Source organism: Zootoca vivipara, chromosome 1 (genome assembly GCF_965207765.1).
Source record: "Zootoca vivipara chromosome 1, rZooViv2.hap1.1, whole genome shotgun sequence".
Taxonomy (NCBI): Eukaryota; Metazoa; Chordata; class Lepidosauria; order Squamata; family Lacertidae; genus Zootoca; species Zootoca vivipara.
The window spans coordinates 126,807,098-126,828,971 of record NC_142582.1 but is presented as its reverse complement, the minus strand read 5'-3'; the positions used below and the strand labels follow the sequence as shown (position 1 = coordinate 126,828,971).

Here is a 21,874-nt window from a genome sequence, read left to right as displayed (position 1 = left end):
TGAAGGATTACTTGGCTTTTAATAATGCAAATAAGTGTTCTCTGCCTGTTGCCTTTCCACGCAAACAGAATTTTCCAAGGCCAACAGAGAAAATATACATACCATGCACATGCATCTACCACAAACGGGATACGAAAATAAATCACATTGGCTAAATTAGTGCCAAGCTCTGCTGGCTTTAGTGTCCGCCACGTGCTGCTCCTCTCAAGGTGGAAGCAGAGCAGTGTGATGCAGAGATGAATCAAGGCCAAGCTCATCAGCAATAATAATTTATTATTTATACCCCGCCCATCTGGCTGGGTTTCCCCAGCAAGAGCTGCTAGTTGCTAAGACCAGCAAGCAGATCTGATGTGGAAGTCACCATAGAAGTCAAGGGGCACCAACTATGACCCATCATGGTCTCTTGATGTTAAGAGGTCTCCTTGCTGGTGTGGCCAGAAGTGCATTGTGGAACATTGACCTAATCCCTGCCTGAGTGCCTGTCATTCCTCTGGCCCCAGGTTAACGGGGTGATGCAGGTTTGAAAGCTGCTGAGTGCTACTGGTCCAGAGCTAACTGAATGCTTCAAATTTTTGGTGGAAAATGAATGTTTTGTAGTTTAACTGGCAGTTAATTAAGCTGCAGTACCCAATTGCCTGCAGATTCAGGATACGGTTTGTTAAAGTGAGTGGGTGTTCCCCCCCCCCCGTCTCTTCAGATGGAAAGGTGGATACTGATTGATGTTACTGGTTTTATTTCTCAGAAGAGGTACCTTAAAACACAGCAAGGCCATTTGCATCGACTGCCAAGAGCTTAGTGCAGATTTTCCTTTATGGAAATGCCACACATAGGACATCGTCAAAGAAAATAGAACCTCCCCCTATGTCTTCTCTTTTGACTAGCAAATGCCTGTCATTTTGATTCCTAATCATCCTTTTCTTTCTCATGACAGACAGTTTAAGAAAACAACAAACCCACTAGGTTAAAAATGTATTACACAAAGCTTAAGGAAACAGCCATGAACTTAGATGAGGCTTTGAAGAAGCCCCAATTTACCCGGCTCTCAACCAATCCTTAGGATGCCGCTACTGCCATCACCTGTCACTGTTGCAAGTCGCGAGTCCCCACAAGCCTCTGCCACGAGGACTCACAGGCCACCACCACCACTCCTGCCACCTCCTGTCACCCCTGCGAAGACTTGCAGGGTGTCACTGTTGTGTCACTGCCGTGAGGCCTCACAAGTTGCCACCGCTACTGCTGCCATGTTTTGCCACCACTGCGAGGCCTTGCAGTCCGCCACCACTGCCACCACTGCCTGTCACCGTTATGAGGCCTTGCAGGCTGCCACCGCTACTGCTGCCACCTTCCGTCGCCACTGCAAAGCCTCGCATTCTGCCGGCACTGCTGTCTCCTAGCAGGCCTGCTGGCAGTCTGGCAGTTCCGGATTATTTGTATTCTATGACTCATTGCCGTACTTTGGATTGTCCTGAATACCACCATAAGGGACCCAGGTGGCACTGTGGGTTAAACCACTGAGCCTAGGGCTTGCTGATCAGAAGGTCGGCGGTTTGAATCCCTGTGATGGGGTGAGCTCCCGTTGCTCGGTCCCAGCTCCTGCCAACCTAGCAGTTCGAAAGCACGTCAAAAATGCAAGTAGATAAATAGGAACCGCTACAGCGGGAAGGTAAACGGCGTTTCCATGTACTGCTCTGGTTTGCCAGAAGTGGCCACATGACCTGGAAGCTATACGCCGGCTCCCTCGGCCAATAATACGAGATGAGCGTGCAACCCCAGAGTCGGTCACGACTGGACCTAATGGTCAGGAGTCCCTTTACCTTACCACCATTTGGTAGCCAAGCCCCAAACCAAAAGTCCTGTTGGGATGCATTTTGGCTTGCCTGCTGATGAAACTGAGAGCCTGATGATTGATAATATTGTCATTTATTTGTTTTAGTCCCCTAAGTAGTAGCAGCTGTCAGAACATTGTCCTGTTCGCCTCTGTATAGTTCCATCCTTATTTCAGACATTGTGGTAGATTGCAATATTTAGCTGGTGATAATGTGAGGTTTAGCTGGTGATAACATTGCAGTGTTTAGCTGGTGAGTTATTGTGATGTTGAAAACCAGATATCGCCTAGCTCTTACACCCTTTGTGATTGATTCGCGATACATTGCCAGCTCAGGTATTATGAAACCATTATCACGATGTGAACTTCAAACCGGTTTTGGACGATATATCGATATATCGCTCAGCCCTACTTCCCACAAAACACCCCAAAGCGATATAACTGTAAATATGGCATAAAAAAACACCCATAAGAAAAACACATAACAAAAACAATTTCAAATCCAACCAGAGACAGACTGGGATAAGTATCTCCACTTAAAAGGCTTGTTGGAAAAGGAAGGACTTTACAAGGCGCCCGAGAGACAATAGCGATGGCCCTTGTCTGATATGTAATGGGAGGAATTGTGTGGTTTCCTCTCATCTTAGACCTATGTGCCTGGCGGATGGGATTCAAAGGAGAATTTGATGGCTCCTTCTGGAACTCCTCCTGAAATTTTTGCTGAAAGCTAAATGAGTGGCTGGTTCCAAGAAACATCCACAAATTCCCTCTTCCTCCTCCTGTCCCTGTCCACATCTGGCACTGCAGTCCAGGAAGTTTTGATGTATTGATGTGAATGGGCGGAAAGATGCTCGATAGCTCCATGCCGTGTAATCCCGAAACTTGCTCCGCAGCCAAGCAGACGGATATTGCCATATATTATTAAACAGACATTTGCTTTCTTCAGAGACGCTGCAGAAATGGCAACGTTTTGAAAGGGAGCTAGCGTGGCTCGGTTAAAACAGCAGCAACACAGCCCTTCTTTTTTACGATAATTTTTGAAAGGGTTTTTACTTTTCGAAAGTAATGTCCTGTCTCATACCAACAAGAACAAAAAAAATATATCCCCAATCAACCAAACAAAGTGGGGAAAGACTGGGGAGAAAATAAAAACTTTAGGAGACGTGTGGCTTTCCTGATTTTGTTGCACTAATTATAATTATATAATTATAATTTATTATTTGCACCGCACCTACCTGACTGGGTTTTCCAGCCACTCTACATTAGGAGAAATTGCTTTATAAATGTACATTAAAAAGGTTACTAGGAAAAATTAGTGCTATAGCGCTGAATAATTTCCATGAGGATTTTTTCAAAATTTTAAATTGCACATTCCTGCAGAAAAGTGGAGGAAAGGATGAAAAAAAAAAAGAGAAACAGAGACCCCAAACTGCTGAACTGTTCTCTTGTATTTCCAGCCCACAAAGTCTGTTTTAGGAGGGGGAGGTCTCTTATTCGGAAAGCCATTGGAGTGCCTGAGGTTAGATGTGATCTTTAGCTGAGATATTTATCCATAGGAAGGATTCCCCGAATGCCATCATGCAAACTGTTTGATTTAAGGGTGTGTGTGTAGAGGTACATGATCTTCAGTTTCTGAGCTTCCTGAAACTTAGAATCATAGAGTTGGAAGAGACCACAAGGGCCATCCAGTCCAACCCCTGCCAAGCAGGAAACACCATCAAAGCATTCTTGACATATGCCTCTCAAGCCTCTGCTTAAAGACCTCCAAAGAAGAAGACTCCACCACACTCCTTGGCAGCAAATTCCACTGCCGAACAGCTCTTACTGTCAGGAAGTTCTTCCTAATGTTTAGGTGGAATCTTCTTTCTTGAAGTTTGAATCCATTGCTCCGTGTCCGCTTCTCTGGAGCAGCAGAAAACAACCTTTCACCCTCCTCTATATGACTTAATTGCTGCTGAATGAAGAATGATTGCCAACATTGCTGGAGTTTGGGATATACCTCCTGTGAAAATACCTCCCAACCCTCTGCATATTTTCTAGCAATATTTAGTACGCTGACACCTTTAAAACATTATCCAGATGGTCTTTGATACCCCATAAATTGGCATATATAAAGTTTTATAATATGTACGAAGCCTTTGGTAACACCACATACATTATTGTAACTAAGCCTAAGTATGTGCAACTGAAATAATGGCATATTATTGCCGGAATAGCCTTGTCTCCATTTCCCTCCCCTTCCTACAATGACAGCCTTGTGTCAGCATCTAGACCAGGCACCCCCAAACTTCGACCCTCTAGATGTTTTGGACTACAATTCCCATCATCCCTGACCACTAGTCCTGTTAGCTGGGGATCATGGGAGTTGTAGGCCAAAACATCTGGAGAGCCGCAGTTTGGGGGTGCCTGATCTAGACTGTAGTCTCTTTGGGGCAGGGACCTGACAGCTCATTCCTTCTAGCGCAACATGCACGTGAGTACGGTAGAAAAATATTAATTAAGAAAGAAGAAATATTGATCCATGTACATATTGATGAAGGATATAGCTTTCCAAATACTGACAATGGTTGTAAAGGATCTACACTGGCTTACAGTACATTTCTGAACACAATTCAAAGTGTTGGTGCTGACCTTTAAAGCCCTAAACGGCCTCGGCCCAGTATACCTGAAGGAGCATCTCCACCCCACCTGAGGTCCAGCTCCGGGGGCCTTCTGGCGGTTCTCTCATTGCAAGAAGCGAAGTTACAGGGAACCAGGCAGAGGGGCTTCTCGGTAGTGATACTCACCCTGTGGAACACCCTCCCATCAGATGTCAAAGAGATAAACAATTATATGACCTTCCGAAGACATCTGAATGCAGCCTTGTATTGGGAGGTTTTTAATGTTTGGTGTTTTATTATGCTTTTATATTTATTGGAAGCCGCCCAGAGTGGCTGGGGCTACCAGTCAGATGGGTGGGGTACAAATAAAATATAATAATAATAATAATAATAATAATAATAATAATAATAATCCATATTTCTAGCTCAGGGTTGTTTTTTAGATCATCTGTTCATCCTGTTACATGCAATGAGTTTTTACACCCATGGTGTGAGCCTAGCAGCTATAAAGGAGATGAACCACCCGCCTAGAGCATTTGGATTTAGATATTAATGCCGGATGGTGGGGGGGGTATTTTTTTCATCCTGACATCCAGATACCCTTGCAGAGCCCATGTGCCACTGGTGAGTGGGGCCAGAGGCAAAAAGTGGGTGGGGCAAGGGGTGAGAATTTGACCTTTGTCCGGAAGGCTGCTGCATTCCAGCTGCAGAAGAGCCAGAGGTCTACATCTGTCTGTCCAGGCAAACAAGGGGCAATCTCACGGCACAAGGGCACATTCCAGCTACACAAAAAACACTTGAAGCGGGCATGGGGCTGGACTGCTGTGGGCTGTGCCCCGGGGAGGAGTCAGAGCCCCCAGGAAATTCCGAGGTCCAGATACAGAGGCCTGAATGGGCTGTATTTGCTCTGCAGGCCTGAGGTCTCGCATCCCTGCATTTCATTTGGGTGAAGGGACATAGCTCTGTGGTAGAGCATCTTCCTTGCTTGCAGAAACCCCCAAGTTCAGTTCCCACGTAGGGCTGAGTGAGTTCTCTTTTCTCGAACCCTGGACAGGTGCTGCCAGTCAGTGTAGGCTACTTTGAGTTTGATGAACCAATGGCCTGACAGCTTCTTACGTTTCTACTCTCACACCTAGTCCGTTAGCAGATGCTATTAAAACTATTTTGTGACAAATGAATGCAGTATTTTTGCTGCATATATATCTGCATATATATCTAAGGGACCCAGGTGACGCTGTGGGTAAAACCACTGAGCCTAGGGCTTGCTGATCAGAAGGTCGGCGGTTCGAATCCCTGTGACGGGGTGAGCTCCCGTTGCTCGGTCCCAGCTCCTGCCAACCTAGCAGTTCGAAAGCACGTCAAAAATGCAAGTAGATAAATAGGAACCGCTACAGCGGGAAGGTAAACGGCGTTTCCGTGTGCTGCTCTGTTTCGCCAGAAGTGGCTTTGTCATGCTGGCCACATGACCTGGAAGCTATACGCTGGCTCCCTCGGCCAATAATGCGAGATGACCGTGCAATCCCAGAGTCGGTCACGACTGGACCTAATGGTAAGGGGTCCCTTTACCTTTACCTTTATATATCTGTTATGTGGGGGCAGTGTTGATTTGTTTTCTTGTTTTCATTATGTGTTTTATTTTGTATTTTTATGTTGTGAACCTCCCTGCGATCTTCAGATGAATATACTAGATAGATAGATAGATAGATAGATAGATAGATAGATAGATAGATAGATAGATAGATGAAAACCCTCATCTCTCCTGTTTTAATTCTGTAACTCATATTTCAAAATCCCTCAACTCCTGACCTTCATTAAAACTATAAAATGTGAATCAGGAAGCTTGTTGATTTGAGGTTCCCTCCATATATGAAACTCTGTGACTCTTTTCTGGGGGGGGGAAACGTGTTTCATCTATTCTCTCTCCTCTGATTTTTATGCTGTCTTTGTGTTTTGGAGAGGTCCCATGTGTATGTTTGTTTGTGTGTCTGTTTGTTTGTCTGTCTGTGGGTAATTACCATTGCCAGGGTAACAACGGAAAAAAACAAACAGCAGGCGTCAGATCTGTGAAATTGTGAAGTAGCCGATGCTTTTTCCTTCTGGCAGTTGCCTGTACTTAAAAAGCAGAACAGCAGCAACAAACTTGAATGAATTGTGAGGAGCAGGAGCCTGAGTTATGCTGCGAGGCCAGAATCAATCCCTCTTTGCCTGGGAATTAAAAGGGCAGGGACGGCATTGCAGATTTCAGCTTGACACTTGTTTGTTTTCACAGGCTGCAGAAGATGGGGAGGGTTAGAGGTTAAAATAATACTAAACGGGGTCTTCCTCATCTATCGGTTTTACTCTCCTCTTCCTGGGTGTTATTGTAAGCAGCTTGAGCAGAATGCGGGGTTTTGGGGGAGGGCGGTGGACGTTTAGGAAGATGACGGGGTGGAAGGGATGGGATAGAATGGAAATTTGGGTTGGGGTTTTGCATAGCAAGCCGATTCTTTCGCCTCCCCTAGGAAATGCGTTGAAAAGTGTGGGGGTGAACAAATGACTAATGGGAAGATTTGTAAACACCCCACAAGCAAATTGGGATGGGTGCAGAATAACTGCTCGGTAAACAAATGAGAAAGGAGTCTTGGTAAAAGACCTAATGGGCATGTAAACTTTGCAAATTGAGATGAATGCTGAAAAACTGGATCACCTGGGAGGTCCCTAACTGTACATTTTAAAAGGGTAACTGTTGGCTGGTGATGTTTTCTGTTATCCTGAATCTATCTCAGCTGCCTCAAAGCCCCCTAGGAGACTTGCAAAGCTTCTGGGAGGTAGACTGATTCAGGGCTGGTATACATGTGCGCACCTCTAAGATTCATAGAACTGTAGAGTCGGAAGATACCCCAAGGGTCATGTAGTCCACCCCCATGCAATGCAGGAATCCTCCCCACAGCCGTCTCAGGTTGGGCTCCAACCACCAACCCTTTGGTTAACAGCCAGACGCGCTGACCAGTTGCGCCACCATTCTGCACCTCGTCCTCCCAATTGTAAGGCCAGATCATATCCTTGCTGCCATTATCCTCCCGAGTTAAGTCTGACTCTTCGTTTACACGCTGTGTGGAAAATGTACCGTAAGTCCTATGCAAGCATTCTTGTAATAAACCTTTGGATGGTTTTGCAGTTCCCAGAGCTGCAAAGAATGGACAGTGTACAGTAAATGAAGCAGACCGTGATGAGTCATGAAACACCCCCCCCCAAAAAAAATCCCCAACAACAACAACCCCTTATCCCTGTTGTCTATGTTCTTGGATTTTATTCCACGTACCATTTGGAGACTGTCAGTTCCCCCTATGCAAACATTACAGCATCCAAAGGGAATGAGAAATGCTTCCCCGTGACCACAGAATCAAATGCTAGGCCTGATAGGGTAAAGCAAAGCAAAGGAAGATTTGAGGCCTACAGAGACACCCTGCTGTCTTGATGGACAGGCCAAACCTGCCCGAGATAAAGTTTAATTCCTACTTTCTCCTTTCTCCTCCCTCTATCCTAGCTTCCTGTCAACTCACAGAGTCAGGGATGCAATGTTGAAACTGTGCTTTCATGAAGACCCACCAACCTTCAAGTTCAGGGAAAGCCAATATACTTAGAGTATACTAGCATTTAGCATTGTTGATTACTGGTGGATTCCCTCTCCCCACTGCCCAGCCAGCCAGCTTTAACGGAGGGGACACGTGCTGCTGTCTGAATGGGCAATCCCTGATGTAAATTCTAGAGTTCTTTCAGCAGGGCCGGCTCTAGGTAGACCCCCGGTGGCGCAGGGCACCATGGCGCCGGCCTGCCAGGAAGGCGGCGCGAGCTGCACCCGCCCACCCGCTGGCCGGCCGGTTCGATGCTCAGCTGCGCCCACGGCAACCGCGCTGTGCCTGCCCGCCCGCCACACAGCAGCGCCTGTGGCAGCCACGCTGCGCGCTGTGCCCGCCAGCCCGCCTGCCCACCGCGCTGGGAAACTGGGCGGGGGGGGGGGCGCCGGAGGGACCCGTCGCTCCACAGCGCCAGGGCGCTTAAGACGGCCCTGTCTGTCAGTGAGCAGCAGGAATCGGAGCAATATAATCTGCTCTTCTCCCAAAGGAGCTGGTCTCTGGTGGCGAGAAATTTGAATGCCAGTAGCACCATTCCATCACCAGCCTTCACCTTCCTCTGGTTCCCGTCAGCTCCATAGCCTCTGATGTTATAGATCCAGTGCCTCTCAAAGTTTGAGGTTGGTCTCCTTAAGGAGATGTGGGAACCACCAAAGGCCAGGAGGTAGCATTTCAACTGCATCTTAAAAGCTGACTCAGTACAAGAAGCTATTGTGATATATTGGACAAGATTGCGTGGCTGGCAAATACCAAGTTGGGTGTCAATTCTCTGGACATGATGCTAAAAACATAGGTTAGCATTTCAGGAATGAGCTGCAGTGAATCCTGGGCTTGCATGCTCTCCTCTCCCTCCTGTTCTAGCATAGCTGTGATGCAAAGATTGGAAGCTATTCCTAGTGTCCTAAATTTCCTGCAGCTTGCCGTGTTATTTGAACCAAGACAAACCTGTGGTTAATCTTGACTACAGTTAGTTTAAACAAGCCAACTTCAAACCATAGTTTATGAAGCAGGCTTGTTTCAACTAACCACGGTTAAGATTAACCATAGTTTATGGTACAGATGATATGGGAATTTTAAATGAGTCCTTATTGTTTCTCAAAAGCAGTTAACTTGCACATGTGCCATCTGAAGTTAACCTATTATAGTATGTCTCTGTGTTCCTCCTTTTCAGTTATGAAACAAATGGGAATTTGCTGAATGAATGAACTGTTACTCCATTGTAAAAAGCCCATCCTGAAAACCATTATGCATGGTATCTTAAAAAGCCCTGCAGAGATTAATTAAAAGTAGCTTCCCCTTCTTAATTAGGGCTCTCAGGAAATAATTGATTACAAATTGCAAAAGGCTTGCTGCACAATGTTTGCTTGATATTGCTAATGATAAGTGTTTACCTAATTAGTTCACCGTTGACATTGGGAAGCAGCTGCACTCAGTTACAGTAAATCTGACATTAGTAAATCTTATTTTCCACCCCTCCCCTTCCAGAAGAATTATCCTTACCCAAACCATTATTCCCATACTGTTGAGGTCCTAGGGAAGAATGCCAAGTTAGAAGCAGGAAATGGATCATATAATAGCTAGCATGTGCTGGATGTGATGTTTTCAGCCCAGCGTTGTTCTAAGGGTCAACATTACCCTCGTTGTACCAAAGCCCTAAAATGTACCGGTAACAGTATTTCTACATCCTGGTGTAACTTCCCAACAGGGTCAGCATATTTCGTTGGGACCTGTTCCAAAGATCGAGGAAGTGCTCTACGAATATCAGCCATTGCATGTGAAGACCTACGGGCCGCCAGTTCCAGATATTGAAGTGTTGGGGAAATTTGGGTAAGCTTTTCCTTATTTATTTATTTATTTACTTTAACCAACACCGCTGTCAGTGAAATGGTATTCAGGCAGGAAACTTGCCATCTTATCCCCCCAAATAAAGGGATTGGGGGGGGGAGTGAAAGCAAAACAGACCTAAATGAAATACTAGACTTCCTGCCCAAATCAATGTTTTGTTTGGGTGGCCGAATATAATTTTCTCTCTCTCTCTTTCTTGCTCTCTTTTTCTGCTTTTCTGGTCTTTTATAGATCAGCTGAGGATTGGGCTGGATCGCATTCATGTTTTCAAGGTTGCCGTTGGCAGCTGAGGAGAAGTAGCTGTTCATTTTCAGTTGCACGGCATTAAAGAGCAGAACCCCTCCATAAACCGGGGGGGGGGGGCGCTCCTTGATTTGTCCAGCCGTAGGAGGCCAGGAAAAATATCAGGGCTGGCCCTTTGCCACGAGAGGGGTTAGATCTGGCTCTCTGGTCCAAAGCTCAGTGGTGTGTTCCATCCATCAGGAGAGCATCCATTGTCCAAGCTCCATTTGAGCCTGGATTGGGAATACTGGCTCGCCTCCCCGTGCAATTTGTGAGATAGTTCCAACTGCATGAAAGGTCTTTCCCATGGCTTCAGAAATGAATGGCCTTTTTGCAGATTTCTTTCCCTCTCCCCTAATACCAGCACCCAGGGCACACTCAGCTCTATTTCTCCTTTACATCTGCAGGTGAGGCAGTGGAAGTGCTGGACCAGTGCCTTGCCTCCGTAATGGACTGGATGAGAGCCAACAAACGGAAGCTCAATCCAGATAAGACTGAGGCACTGTTAGTGGGCGGTTCCCTAGACTAGATGGGTGGGAGATTGCCTGCTCTTGATGGGGTTATACTTCCTCTGAAAGGGCAGGCTTGCAGCTTGGAGGTATGCCTGGATCGGTTGCTGTCGGTCGAGGCTCAGGTGGCCTCAGTGGCCCGGAGTGCCTTCCATCAGCTTCGGCTGGTGACCCAGCTACGCCCCTATCTGGACAGGGATAGCCTAACTCCTGTTGTCTGTGCTCTGGTAACCTCAGGGTTGGATTACTGCAATATGTTATACGGTTTGGAAACTTCAGCTGGTGCAGAATTCAGCAGCCAGGTTCCCCATCTGCAGTGGCTCCACATCTGTGAAATACTCTCCCTAGGGAAGTTCGCCTGGCGCCTTCATTATACACCTTTAGGCGCCAGGCAAAAATGTTCCTTTTTAAGGATGTTTTTAATGTTTGGTGATTTATTGTATTTTTAATATTTTGTTGGAAGGTGCCCAGAGTGGCTGGTGAAACCTAGCCAGATGGGTGGGGTATTATTATTATTATTAATCATAATAATCAGACCTTTGATTGACTGGATTGACATCTGACATCCTATACCCTTTTAAAAGGTGGCTCTTTTTGGGGGGGGGTATTGTTGTTACTGGGTCCTTGTTCTTATTTTGATTTTATTTTTTGTAATCTTTTCTGTGAACCACCCTGAGACCTCTGGGTATAGGGTGGTATATAAATTCAAAAAATAAAAATAAAATAAAATAAATGATGCTGAATGTGAATGTGAATTGGATGGGTTGAGGGCGATGCTGTTTTCAGTCATTCTCATTTAGCCCCAGGATACTTTTGGGCCCCGCATTGTAAGTATTAGTTGCGGAGGGTGGGAGAGTAGGCATAGCAGAAGCTGGGGGGGGGCGTAATAGCAATCCTTTACCTTAATCATTCTAGGGCCTGGCCTCATCCATCCGCTTGTCCCAGTAGCCTTTGTCCTTCACGGTGATGAGCTGAGACTAAATGTGGAACCTTTCATATGCAACAAAGCAGTTCAGGAGATCCGTTCCTCACTCTTTTGCTTCTTTGGGTAGGAAAGGCAGAATATAAATGTAACAGATAAGCCGTAATAAGTATTGCAAATAATCACTAAATCGGTGAAGGAATTATGATGTCATTGTGTAGGGTTTGCTTCGGTTTCTTGAGGGTCTGCCCCAACTGTTTTATTTGAGGAGCCCTTTACATTTTGGGTTTCACATCAAAGGTATTGTTTCCTGCCTCTCTTCTCGCTATCTGGTGTATCAGGTTATTAGAGGCAAATGTTAATTAGCTTTCCCAACCCTGGTGCAGCCTGAGCTTGCAAGCGCCACCTGTTAGCAGAACAGCTGCTTAGGCCTCCAAAGCCCTGGGATTTCTAATGACCAGTTGCAATGTGTGCTGGTAAGGAATGGGCCTCTCATTCCGCATCAGGAATCTCTCAGCTCTTGGCATTTCGTGTTTTCCACTAGAGTTTTGAGAACCGGCTTTCAGCAGCCAAACGTGAAACAGCCTCCCTGTGTCATGCTTGTTGGCACACGGCCTGAAGTCACCATGTGACATTCGCTGTTTGTTAAATGTCCTTGCTCTTGCCTAAAAGCAGTACCTGTAACAAATAACTAACATGGGTAAGAGACTATGAGCCAAAAGGCACACCCGGCCGATTTTGGTAGCTGTTGTGTGGCTATCTGCACCTGGACCTCAAGACCCTAGGTGAGGAGACGGAGAGCCAACGTGAGCCAAGGGTGCTCATCAATGGCTCCTCCTCATCCTGGAGAGCAGTGACTAGTGGGGTGCCACAGGGTTCTGTCTTGGGCCCAGTCTTATTCAGCATCTTTATCAATGACTTGGATGATGGGCTTGAGGGCATCCTGAGCAAGTTTGCAGATGACACCAAATTGGGAGCGGTGGCTAATACCCCAGAGGACAGGATCACACTTCAAAATGACCTTAACAGATTAGACAACTGGGCCAAAGCAAACAAGATGAATTTTAACAGGGAGAAATGTTGGGCAAAAAGAATGAAAGGCACAAATACAGGATGGGTGACACCTGGCTTGAGAGCAGTACATGTGAAAAGGATCTAGGAGTCTTGGTAGACCACAAACTTGACATGAGTCAACAGTGTGATGCAGCAGCTAAAAAAGCCAATGCAATTCTGGGCTGCATCAATAGGAGTATAGCATCTAGATCTAGGGAAGTAATAGTACCACTGTATTCCGCTCTGGTCAGACCTCACCTGGAGTACTGTGTCCAGTTCTGGGCACCACAGTTCAAGAAGGATACTGACAAGCTGGAACGTGTCCAGAAGAGGGCAACCAAAATGGTCAAAGGCCTGGAAATGATGCCTTATGAGGAACGGCTTAGGGAGTTGGGTATGTTTAGCCTGGAGAAGAGAAGGCTAAGGGGTGATATGATAGCCATGTTCAAATATATGAAAGGATGTCATATGGAGGAAGGAGAAGGATTGTTTTCTGCTGCTCCAGAGAAGCGGACACGGAGCAATGCATTCAAACTTCAAGAAAGAAGATTCCACCTAAACATTAGGAAGAACTTCCTGACAGTAAGAGCTGTTCGGCAGTGGAATTTGCTCTCAAGGAGTGTGGTGGAGTCTCCTTCTTTGGAGGTCTTTAAGCAGAGGCTTGACAGGCATATGTCAAGAATGCTTTGATGGTGTTTCCTGCTTGGCAGGGGGTTGGACTGGATGGCCCTCGTGGTCTCTTCCAACTCTATGATTCTATGAGACACCCCACATTTCGCTGGACTGCAGCTCTCATCATTTCTGATGATTTTGCCCTGTTGGCGGGCTTAGTTGGAGTTGGCCTCCAGTGCCATCTGGAAGGCGCAGCGTTAGAAACTCAGCTAGATAAACTGGGCGCCAAGTGGCTCTTTAATCCAAGGTCACAGTCGCCAAAATGGAATGCCTGGTTGCCATTTTGGGGCAAGACAGCTCTGAAGTCTTATTAAACATCTGGCTATTTCAGATGACAACTGTGAGCTAGCTTTCTCCTGATTGAAGTGCAGGTTGTTTGAGAACCAGGACATTCACAGGGAAACCAAAATGCTTGTAGTACTACCAACCTTACTGTACTCTTGTGAAACGTGGACCACTTGTAAACACCATCTCCAACTTCTTGAAAGATTCCAGCAACGGTGTTTCCAAAATTTGTTCGCATCACTTGGGAAGACAGGCAAACTAATGCCAGTGTACTGGGAAGAAGCAAAGCTCACCAGTGTTGAAGCAATGATTCTTCAACATCAACTTTGTTGGACTGGTCATGTTGTTTGGACGCCTGATTATCGACTTCCAAAGCAACTACTTCTACTCCGAACTTATAAGTGGAAAACATAATGCTGGTGGTCAACAAAAGAGGTTTAAAGGCTCTCTCAAGGTAAATCCTTAAAAAGTAGTATAAACACCGACAACTGGGAAACACTGGCCTGTGAGTGCCCCAGTTGGAGAACAGCCTTTATCAAAGCTGTCATGGGCATTGAAGATGCTTGAACTCAGGATGAAAGGGAGAAATCCGCTAAGAGGAAGACACGTGTGGCGAATCCACACCATGATCAACTCCCGCCCAGAAACCTATGTCCCCACTGTGGAAGGATGTGTGGATCCAGAATTGGCCTCCACAGTCACTTAAGGACTCACTGTTAAGACCAGGGGTCCCCAAACTAAGGCCTGGGGGCCGGATGCGGCCCAATCGCCTTCTAAATCCGGCCCGCGGATGGTTCGGGAATCAGCGTGTTTTTACATGAGTAGACTGTGTTCTTTTATTTAAAATGCATCTCTGGGTTATTTGTGGGGCCTGCCTGGTGTTTTTGCATGAGTGGAACGTGTCCTTTTATTTTAAAAGCATCTCTGGGTTATTTGTGGGCCATAGGAATTCGTTCATATTTTTTTCTCTTCAAAATATAGTCCGGCCCCCCACAAGGTCTGAGGGACAGTGGACTGGCCCACGGCTGAAAAAGTTTGCTGATCCCTGGTTAAGACCTTGTTCATGGAAGACAATCTTAGTCGGCTACGAGTGGTCCTCAGAGAAAGGAGAGAAGGAGGTGAAGAGCTTTGAGAACTTAAAGAAGAAAAGTCACTTAATCCAGGGACAGTCCATATATATTTATTGGGCTATTCTGACCTCTTTTTCTGAAGGGTGACACAGACCATTCATAATGTAGGGATAGTCTTCACAATTGTGAGTAGGGCAGTGGGGTGTGGTAAGTGAAGACAAGCGACAACAATTCACTATGATGTTGTTCACTGCTCCTGCTCAGGCTGCACAGCAGAAGCATTTTGGTTCCTGAAATTCATTCTGGTTGTGCAAATAAAATATAACGGGCAGAATTCTACAGGAAGTGGTATCAGTGTGTGAAAACAGTTAAGATCAAAGGATCCCTAGGCATGCACCTCCAGATGGTGGAGATCTCAAGCGCCCTCCTGGCACCCCGGCATCTGCACTTGGTCGCAAGTGGTCAATAGCCAGGTGCAAAATGTGCCTGGTGCCCATCTATTTTCGAACACTCAGAAAGCATCATATTGGCTGTTCCTGCTCCAGAGCTTCGTTCATTATATTTATAGCCTGCTCTTTTCCCCAAGAGCTCAAAGCAGTGCGCATGGCTCTCTCCCCTCCTGTCCCTGCCCCACCCCCGCTTGCCAATTTTATCCTTGAAACAACCCTGTGAGGTAGGTCAGGCTAAGAAACTGTGACTGGCCCAAGGTCACCCAGGGGGTGGGGGCTTATTGGTGTGTGTGTGTGTGTGTGTGTGTGTGTGTGTGTGTTTTGTTCGTGTTTTTATTGTGCATTTTGAGTTTTTATCTTGTATTTTTGTGTTGCAAACTGTCTTGAGATCTTGCAGATGAAGGCCAACATAGAAAATGAATGAATGAATGGGTGAGTAGGGATTTGAACCCTGGTCTCCCAGGTCCCAGTCCAGGACTCTAACCACTACACTACAACACTGGCTCCATCATCCATGGCCCCGTAGCTAAGGCCTAAGAGTTCTGTTCCTCCCCACCTGGCTCGAACTGTTCAGCGAAAGGTACAGTGATTTTGCTGATAAGGCTGCAGGAAGTCCGCTGTGGAAGGATATTAGACAGGCAGGAATATATTTTTGAAAGACCCATCTCATGAAATGCCCTGAAAGTAATAAACAATGTCTCCAAAAATCAATAGAAAATGCTACCAGAAGTAATTTTTTTCAGAAAGCTGCAGGACAAAAGTAATACGCTGCACTGGCAGCAAAAAGGGGTGGGTGGGTGGGAAGGGGGGGGGAACCCGGAGGGTTGGGGGGGAGGGAGGCCTTTGCTCCTGAGACTTGAAGAAGCTGAGGTCTGCACATCGCTTTGGGAAACTGGCTAGTAAGCAATAAATTGTAGTAATCAAGTTGCAATATTATTTTAGGAATGCGAAGTTTTTGCTGTAGCCCATGACTAACAGTGAGATTTGTTTAAACAAGGGGGGGGGAAAGAACAAACAGCAAAGTGAAATGGCACCGGTCTTTATGTTCTAATGCCGTGGTTTTCAAGCCAGGTTCCAAAGGAATCCTGGGGTTCCACGGAGATGTGTCAAGGATTCCTCAATGAGAGAGTCAGTAACGGTGAACAGACTTTCCTGGCTGCTCAGGACTCCTACCCAAGCCAAGCTGTTTACCCCTGCGTTGCACAGCCATGGGGGACTGCCAGATGCACCCCATGGGCTCACTCGGTTCATGCAAGGTGACAATGAGGCCCAGCGCACTTGTGTTCCCTTCAACGCAGCCCAGAATCTGTGGGTGGGCAGGTGGCAGATGCACACGGGTGTGTCTCTCTCTGGGTGTAGAGGCACTGTTGTGCCAAATGCACACAGGTTTCTTGCTATGGAAGGGATTTCATGAAGCTAGAGAATGTGGAAACTTGTAGATCTTTTATTTTTAAAATACTTTTTATTAAATTTTCCAATTAAAACACAATTCAATTATTTCAATTATATCCAATTATACACATACATATCAATTAAGCCAATTATTATGCCAAATCATAAAAAATTTTAGGCTTCCCATGCTTCAGTGTCTGGGGATTCTAGATAACTGTTCGCATTGCCATCCTAATCCTGATATCAAAATCTTGCTGTAATCCACAATAGTCCCGATTTTTTCCAACAATCCCTCTAGATGTTTTCTTCTCTCTTTGTCTTTTGTCGCAGCTTCTGAGATAGTCATCAAACAAGATTTAACACATATCCATTTTTCCTGTGTGGGTTTTTTAGGAAACTTGTAGATCTTGTGCGTGGACAAGATGGCAGGGCAAAGGCGAGAAAGGGAGAAGTTTAGTATTAAATGGGTACAAGTAAGACCTGCAATAAAACGTTGCTTGTTCAGGGTTCCAAGCAGCTAACCATGCCCTATTCCAGAATACTCTATTCCACTTCCTGCCCTCCTGTTCCGTCCACCCCACCCCTCGACAGTCATCATTTAGTGCCCACTGGGTGTGCTCAGTCCTGGCTGAATGTTTTTTGCCCTCTTAATTCCCCACCCCACCCCCAATTTGTTTATAGGCACATGCACACACTCTTCTGCAAACCTCCCTCTTGTGTGTGAATAGTCTTCTTTTAGTCAAATAAATATTTGTGTAGCCAAAACATTTGCGTATCACATTTTATGAACAGGGTAGCGGTGTTGATGACTGAAGCCTTCTGTCGCTTTCTTGTTTGTGTCTTACTTGGAAAGAAGAACAAAATTAATTTTAACACGTTGCCTATGGTTTTTGTGAAATACAGCAGAATATTTTCTATTGCGGGATAAAAAGAAGGATTACAATATCCATGCGGCTCCCAAGTGGCACCGCTCTCTCTCTCTCTGGCACTGCCAATTACACTAATTTGCTCCAGACGAGATGGAAACACAAGTTAATGTTTTGCCAATGAGGGCTGAGTTTCCCCAGTGCTAAGTGCTGAATGAGGTTCCCAAGACTGCTCTGTTGGCAGCTGAGATTTTCCTATGCTACTAACGTAAGCTTATCCCTTTTATGTATTTAGATAAATATTCCCGTCCGCTCCCCACTCCACTCTTGAGTCGCCATCTGGCACTTTTTTGGAATCCAAAGTTTGTGTTGGGTGGTTCTGTTGACTCGTCCATCTAAGAGTGGATCAATATGCCCAGCGTTTTACAAAGTAGGATCTCGGCCATGCTGGGGCTTCCACCCTTGCTCCGCCATTTAGTTACACTCTGCTTTTTACGTTCTGAAGCACCTTCTGAAGCACCTTAACAAAATGAGATTAAAACTACTGTAGCCCAGTAAAAAAGCAGAGACATCACCTTGCCGACAAAGGTCCGTATAGTTAAAGCTACTGGTTTTCCCAGTAGTGATGTATGGAAGTGAGAGCTGGACCATAAAGAAGGCTGATTGCCGAAGAATTGATGCTTTTGAATTATGGTGCTGGAGGAGACTCTTGAGCAGAGGTTCCCCAAACTACGGCCCGGGGGCCGGATGCGGCCCAATTGGCCTGCAACAGCGCTCTTCCGGGTCGGGAAAAAAGCGCCGAAAATCCTTTGTGCGCATGCGTATGGGCCTCTCCCGACCCGGAAGAGGTCATTTCTGGTGCACTTCCGGGTCGGGGGAGGCCCATACGCATGCGCACAACGGATTTTCGGCGCTTTTTCCACCCCCGCCCGCCGGCCCGCACAGGCGCGCGCTCCCCCGTCCTCCGGCCCGCCGCGCGATCGGCGCAGTGGGAACCGGCCCAAACGCCGGTAAGTCTGGGGACCCCTGCTCTTGAGAGTCCCATGGACTGCAAGAAGATCAAACCTATCCATTCTTAAGGAAATCAGCCCTGAGTGCTCACTGGAAGGACAGATCCTGAAGCTGAGGCTCCAATACTTTGGCCACCTCATGAGAAGAGAAGACTCCCTGGAAAAGACCCTGATGTTGGGAAAGATGGAGGGCACTAGGAGAAGGGGACGACAGAGAACAAGATGGTTGGACAGTGTTCTCGAAGCTACGAACATGAGTTTGACCAAACTGCGGGAGGCAGTGGAAGACAGGAGTGCCTGGCGTGCTATGGTCCATGGGGTCACGAAGAGTCGGACACGACTAAATGACTAAACAACAACAGCCCAGTAACAACAATGAAAAAAGGACAGAAAGAACAACAAACTGTTCTTATTTTATTGTAATCTGCCTAGAGGCTACTGCAGGGATGGAGAACTGGATCCAGATGTCAGATAGTATCATAGTGTCCTCCAAGCCCATAGACCACTTTGTCAAACACGTGACATCACAGTGACGTCATAGGAAACACTCCTTTGCCCACATGGGTTGATTTCAAGCGGCACAGCCAAAGGAAGTATTTCCTTGTGCTGCTTGCTGTAAGCACTGATCAGCGCTGGCAAGGAACAATCAGGACCATGCTTCAAGGCACCCAGTTGTTCCTTTGTAGCTGTGTCTTTACCTGCCCCACTCCTGACAACTCATACAATGTCAGGTGTGGGGCACGTGGGCTTGGTTTGGGGGAAATGGCCTTGTGGGCCAAACTGGGGCCCCCGCTGGGCCTAATTTGTCTCATGAGCTACAGGTTCTATCTACATCACTGAGCTATTGTGATAGGCATCTGGCACGCTTAATGAATCGCAATAAAGCAAAAACAACTGAGCAGAAAAGCATCACTATCAAATGGGAAGTGACTTCAGATTACAGGCCAAAAGCCGTTTGGAAGAATACTGTTTCCATCTTGAATCAAGACAACATCAAAGGAAGAACTGAACAGAGAGTGACACAGCCACTCTCCCAGAGTTTGAATGACACAGCCATTGCAGACCAGCCAGTCTTCCATCCGTGGTGAAACACTGAGCAGGACCTCATCCAAAGAACATGGTATCAGCGGGTTCATTTAGGAGACGGTCCTTCAAGAAGAGAAGGTTAAGGGGTGATATGATAGCCATGTTCAAATATATGAAAGGATGTCATATAGGGAGAAAGATTGTTTTTGCTGCTCCAGAGAAGCGGACACGGAGCAATGGATTCAAACTTCAAGAAAGAAGATTCCACCTAAACATTAGGAAGAACTTCCTGACAGTAAGAGCTGTTCGGCAGTGGAATTTGCTACCAAGGAGTGTGGTGGTGTCTCCTTCTTTGGAGCAGAGGCTTGACAGGCATATGTTGAGAATGCTTTGATGGTGTTTCCTGCTCGGCAGGGGGTTGGACTGGATGGCCCTTGTGGTCTCTTCCACTCTATGATTCTATGATTCTAAGTATCTGGATCTTAAACTGTTTAGGGAAGTGTTCTCCATCCAGTTTTGGACTACAATTCCTATCAGCCCCAGCCAATGACTCCCGAAGTATCTTGAAGATAGCAGGTTCTGAGGAGGCCAGTTTAGGGCTTTGAAGGTGGTGATAGATCAGTCATTTGAATTTTGGTTTGGAAACTATTTGAAGCCTATGTAACTGCTTTTAAAGTAGAGGTCATAGCATGCGCTGCTTCTTTACTGCCCTGTTTTGCACCACCTTTTCAAAGGAACCTCCACTAATTCATCTTGGATGCGGCTAGGACTGTGTCTGTTGTGATGTTCTTCTGGCTGCGAGATTTTTTTATCTGCCTGCTGCGATTTGTATGCTGTGTTGGGTTTTCTTCTTTATTGTACTTTTTGTGGTTTTATTGGAAGCAACCCTGAGAGCCATGATTGAAGACTGGCCAATAAATAAACAAGTAAGGCATGAGTGGCAGTGGCCAAATCAGTCCTCTCATTGCAGCTGTCGTTCTAGCTTAAGCCGAGCAAAAGCACTCCTAGCCACAGCTGCTACCCAAGGACCCAGGCTGAAATGTAAATGAAATGTAAATCAAGAGCCTTTCCAGGCTGAAATGCAAGGCTGGGGAACCTTGGTTGGACTACGGTTCGCACCATCCCATACCATTTCCCATGCTGGTTTGGGCTGAGGGGAGTTGTAGTCCAACCCATGGCTTCAAGTTGGAAGAAAAGAGATTCCGAGTAAACACCAGGAAAGACATTCTGGCAGTAAGAGCTGTCTGAGAGTGGAACGGTCTCCCTCAGGAGGTTGTGGACTCCTCCCTTGGAGGTTTTTAAGCAGAGGTTGGGATGGCCATCTGTCATGGATGCTTTAGCTGAGATTCCTGCATTGCAGGGGGTTGGACTAGATGACCCTTGGGGTCCCTTCCAACTCTATGATTCTATGATCATCAGGAGGACTACAAGATCCCCAGCCAGTGCTGTCATGAGAGTGGTGCAAAAGGCAGAATTTGGCACCTGGAGCTTTCTCTGAATCAGTAGGACTCGCTACTCCATGGTTGAACAAATGTTCACATCATGAGATCAGTCCAATGAAACTGCCTCCTCCTCCTCCTCCTCCTTGTCCTACCTCTGCACTGCACTTGGGAAGAGAATGCGAAAAATATGTTTAATTCACTTTCCATATGGATAGCGCTATGGAAGAGCAAGCATCAGAATGATTCAATAGGCATCAACAAATAACAGTGAAATTGTCCCAGGCCAGCAATGGAGAGAGAATCAGGTGCAGAAGCTGGGCTAATGCACACATTGGGAACGAGGTGCAGATACACATCTGGCGGGAGCCTCCTCACATTCCCTTGCCCCTTTGAACAGACTGGATGGGCCTTCTGATGGGACCCTGGGGGTCCTCTCCAGGGACACCCCAGAGTTGCCGAAAAGATGAGTTTCGCACGGCAGGAGCTGGATCGCAACCCCTGATTTCTAGGAACAGGTTCATTTGGCCTTCATGAATGTTTGGAGTGACCCTGCTTTGATGGTGAGGTGATGGACTGGAACCAACGAGAGCCTGTTTTCTTCCCAAATAACGAGGGAAGCAGATAGCGGAGGCTTGGCCAGCTGAACGGCAACCAAGGACAGCAACGTGGCCTCCTGCAGGAAGCCCGGAGCTGTTTGGAGAAGTTGGGACGTTTCTGGTAAGAGGTCTTCTGGGCTTTTCAAATGGCACCCTGCAGTATATGGAGCTTTCTCCTCTTCTCTCTTCAAGGAGCACTTCTGTCAAGGTCGTTAACGGAATATGTTAGGAGCGGGCCGCTTATGAAACAGAATTTTTCTCCTTCCTGTCCGCCCACCTGTGGGCCTAGTGTGGGTTCTGTAGCTGTTAACGGCCCCGGGAGGATGATAAAACCCAAGAATATGGAAAATGTATAAAGGAAAGGGGGGGAGAAGCCTACACCAGACTGTGCAGTTACTTATATTCCAAGTTGGCTT

At 46.6% G+C, this 21,874-nt stretch overlaps 1 protein-coding gene across 2 annotated transcripts in view; it reads left to right on the top strand.

The window, feature by feature from the left end:
• The window catches only part of MNAT1 (MNAT1 component of CDK activating kinase), a 124,863-nt gene that overhangs the window by 75,333 nt on the left and 27,656 nt on the right, over positions 1-21,874 (top strand). For both annotated transcript variants that reach the window (XM_088674091.1, XM_035104252.3), the window contains one exon: positions 9,745-9,866. In XM_088674091.1, coding sequence (XP_088530217.1) covers positions 9,745-9,866 — 122 coding nt within the window. The remainder of the gene's footprint in view (positions 1-9,744; positions 9,867-21,874) is intronic.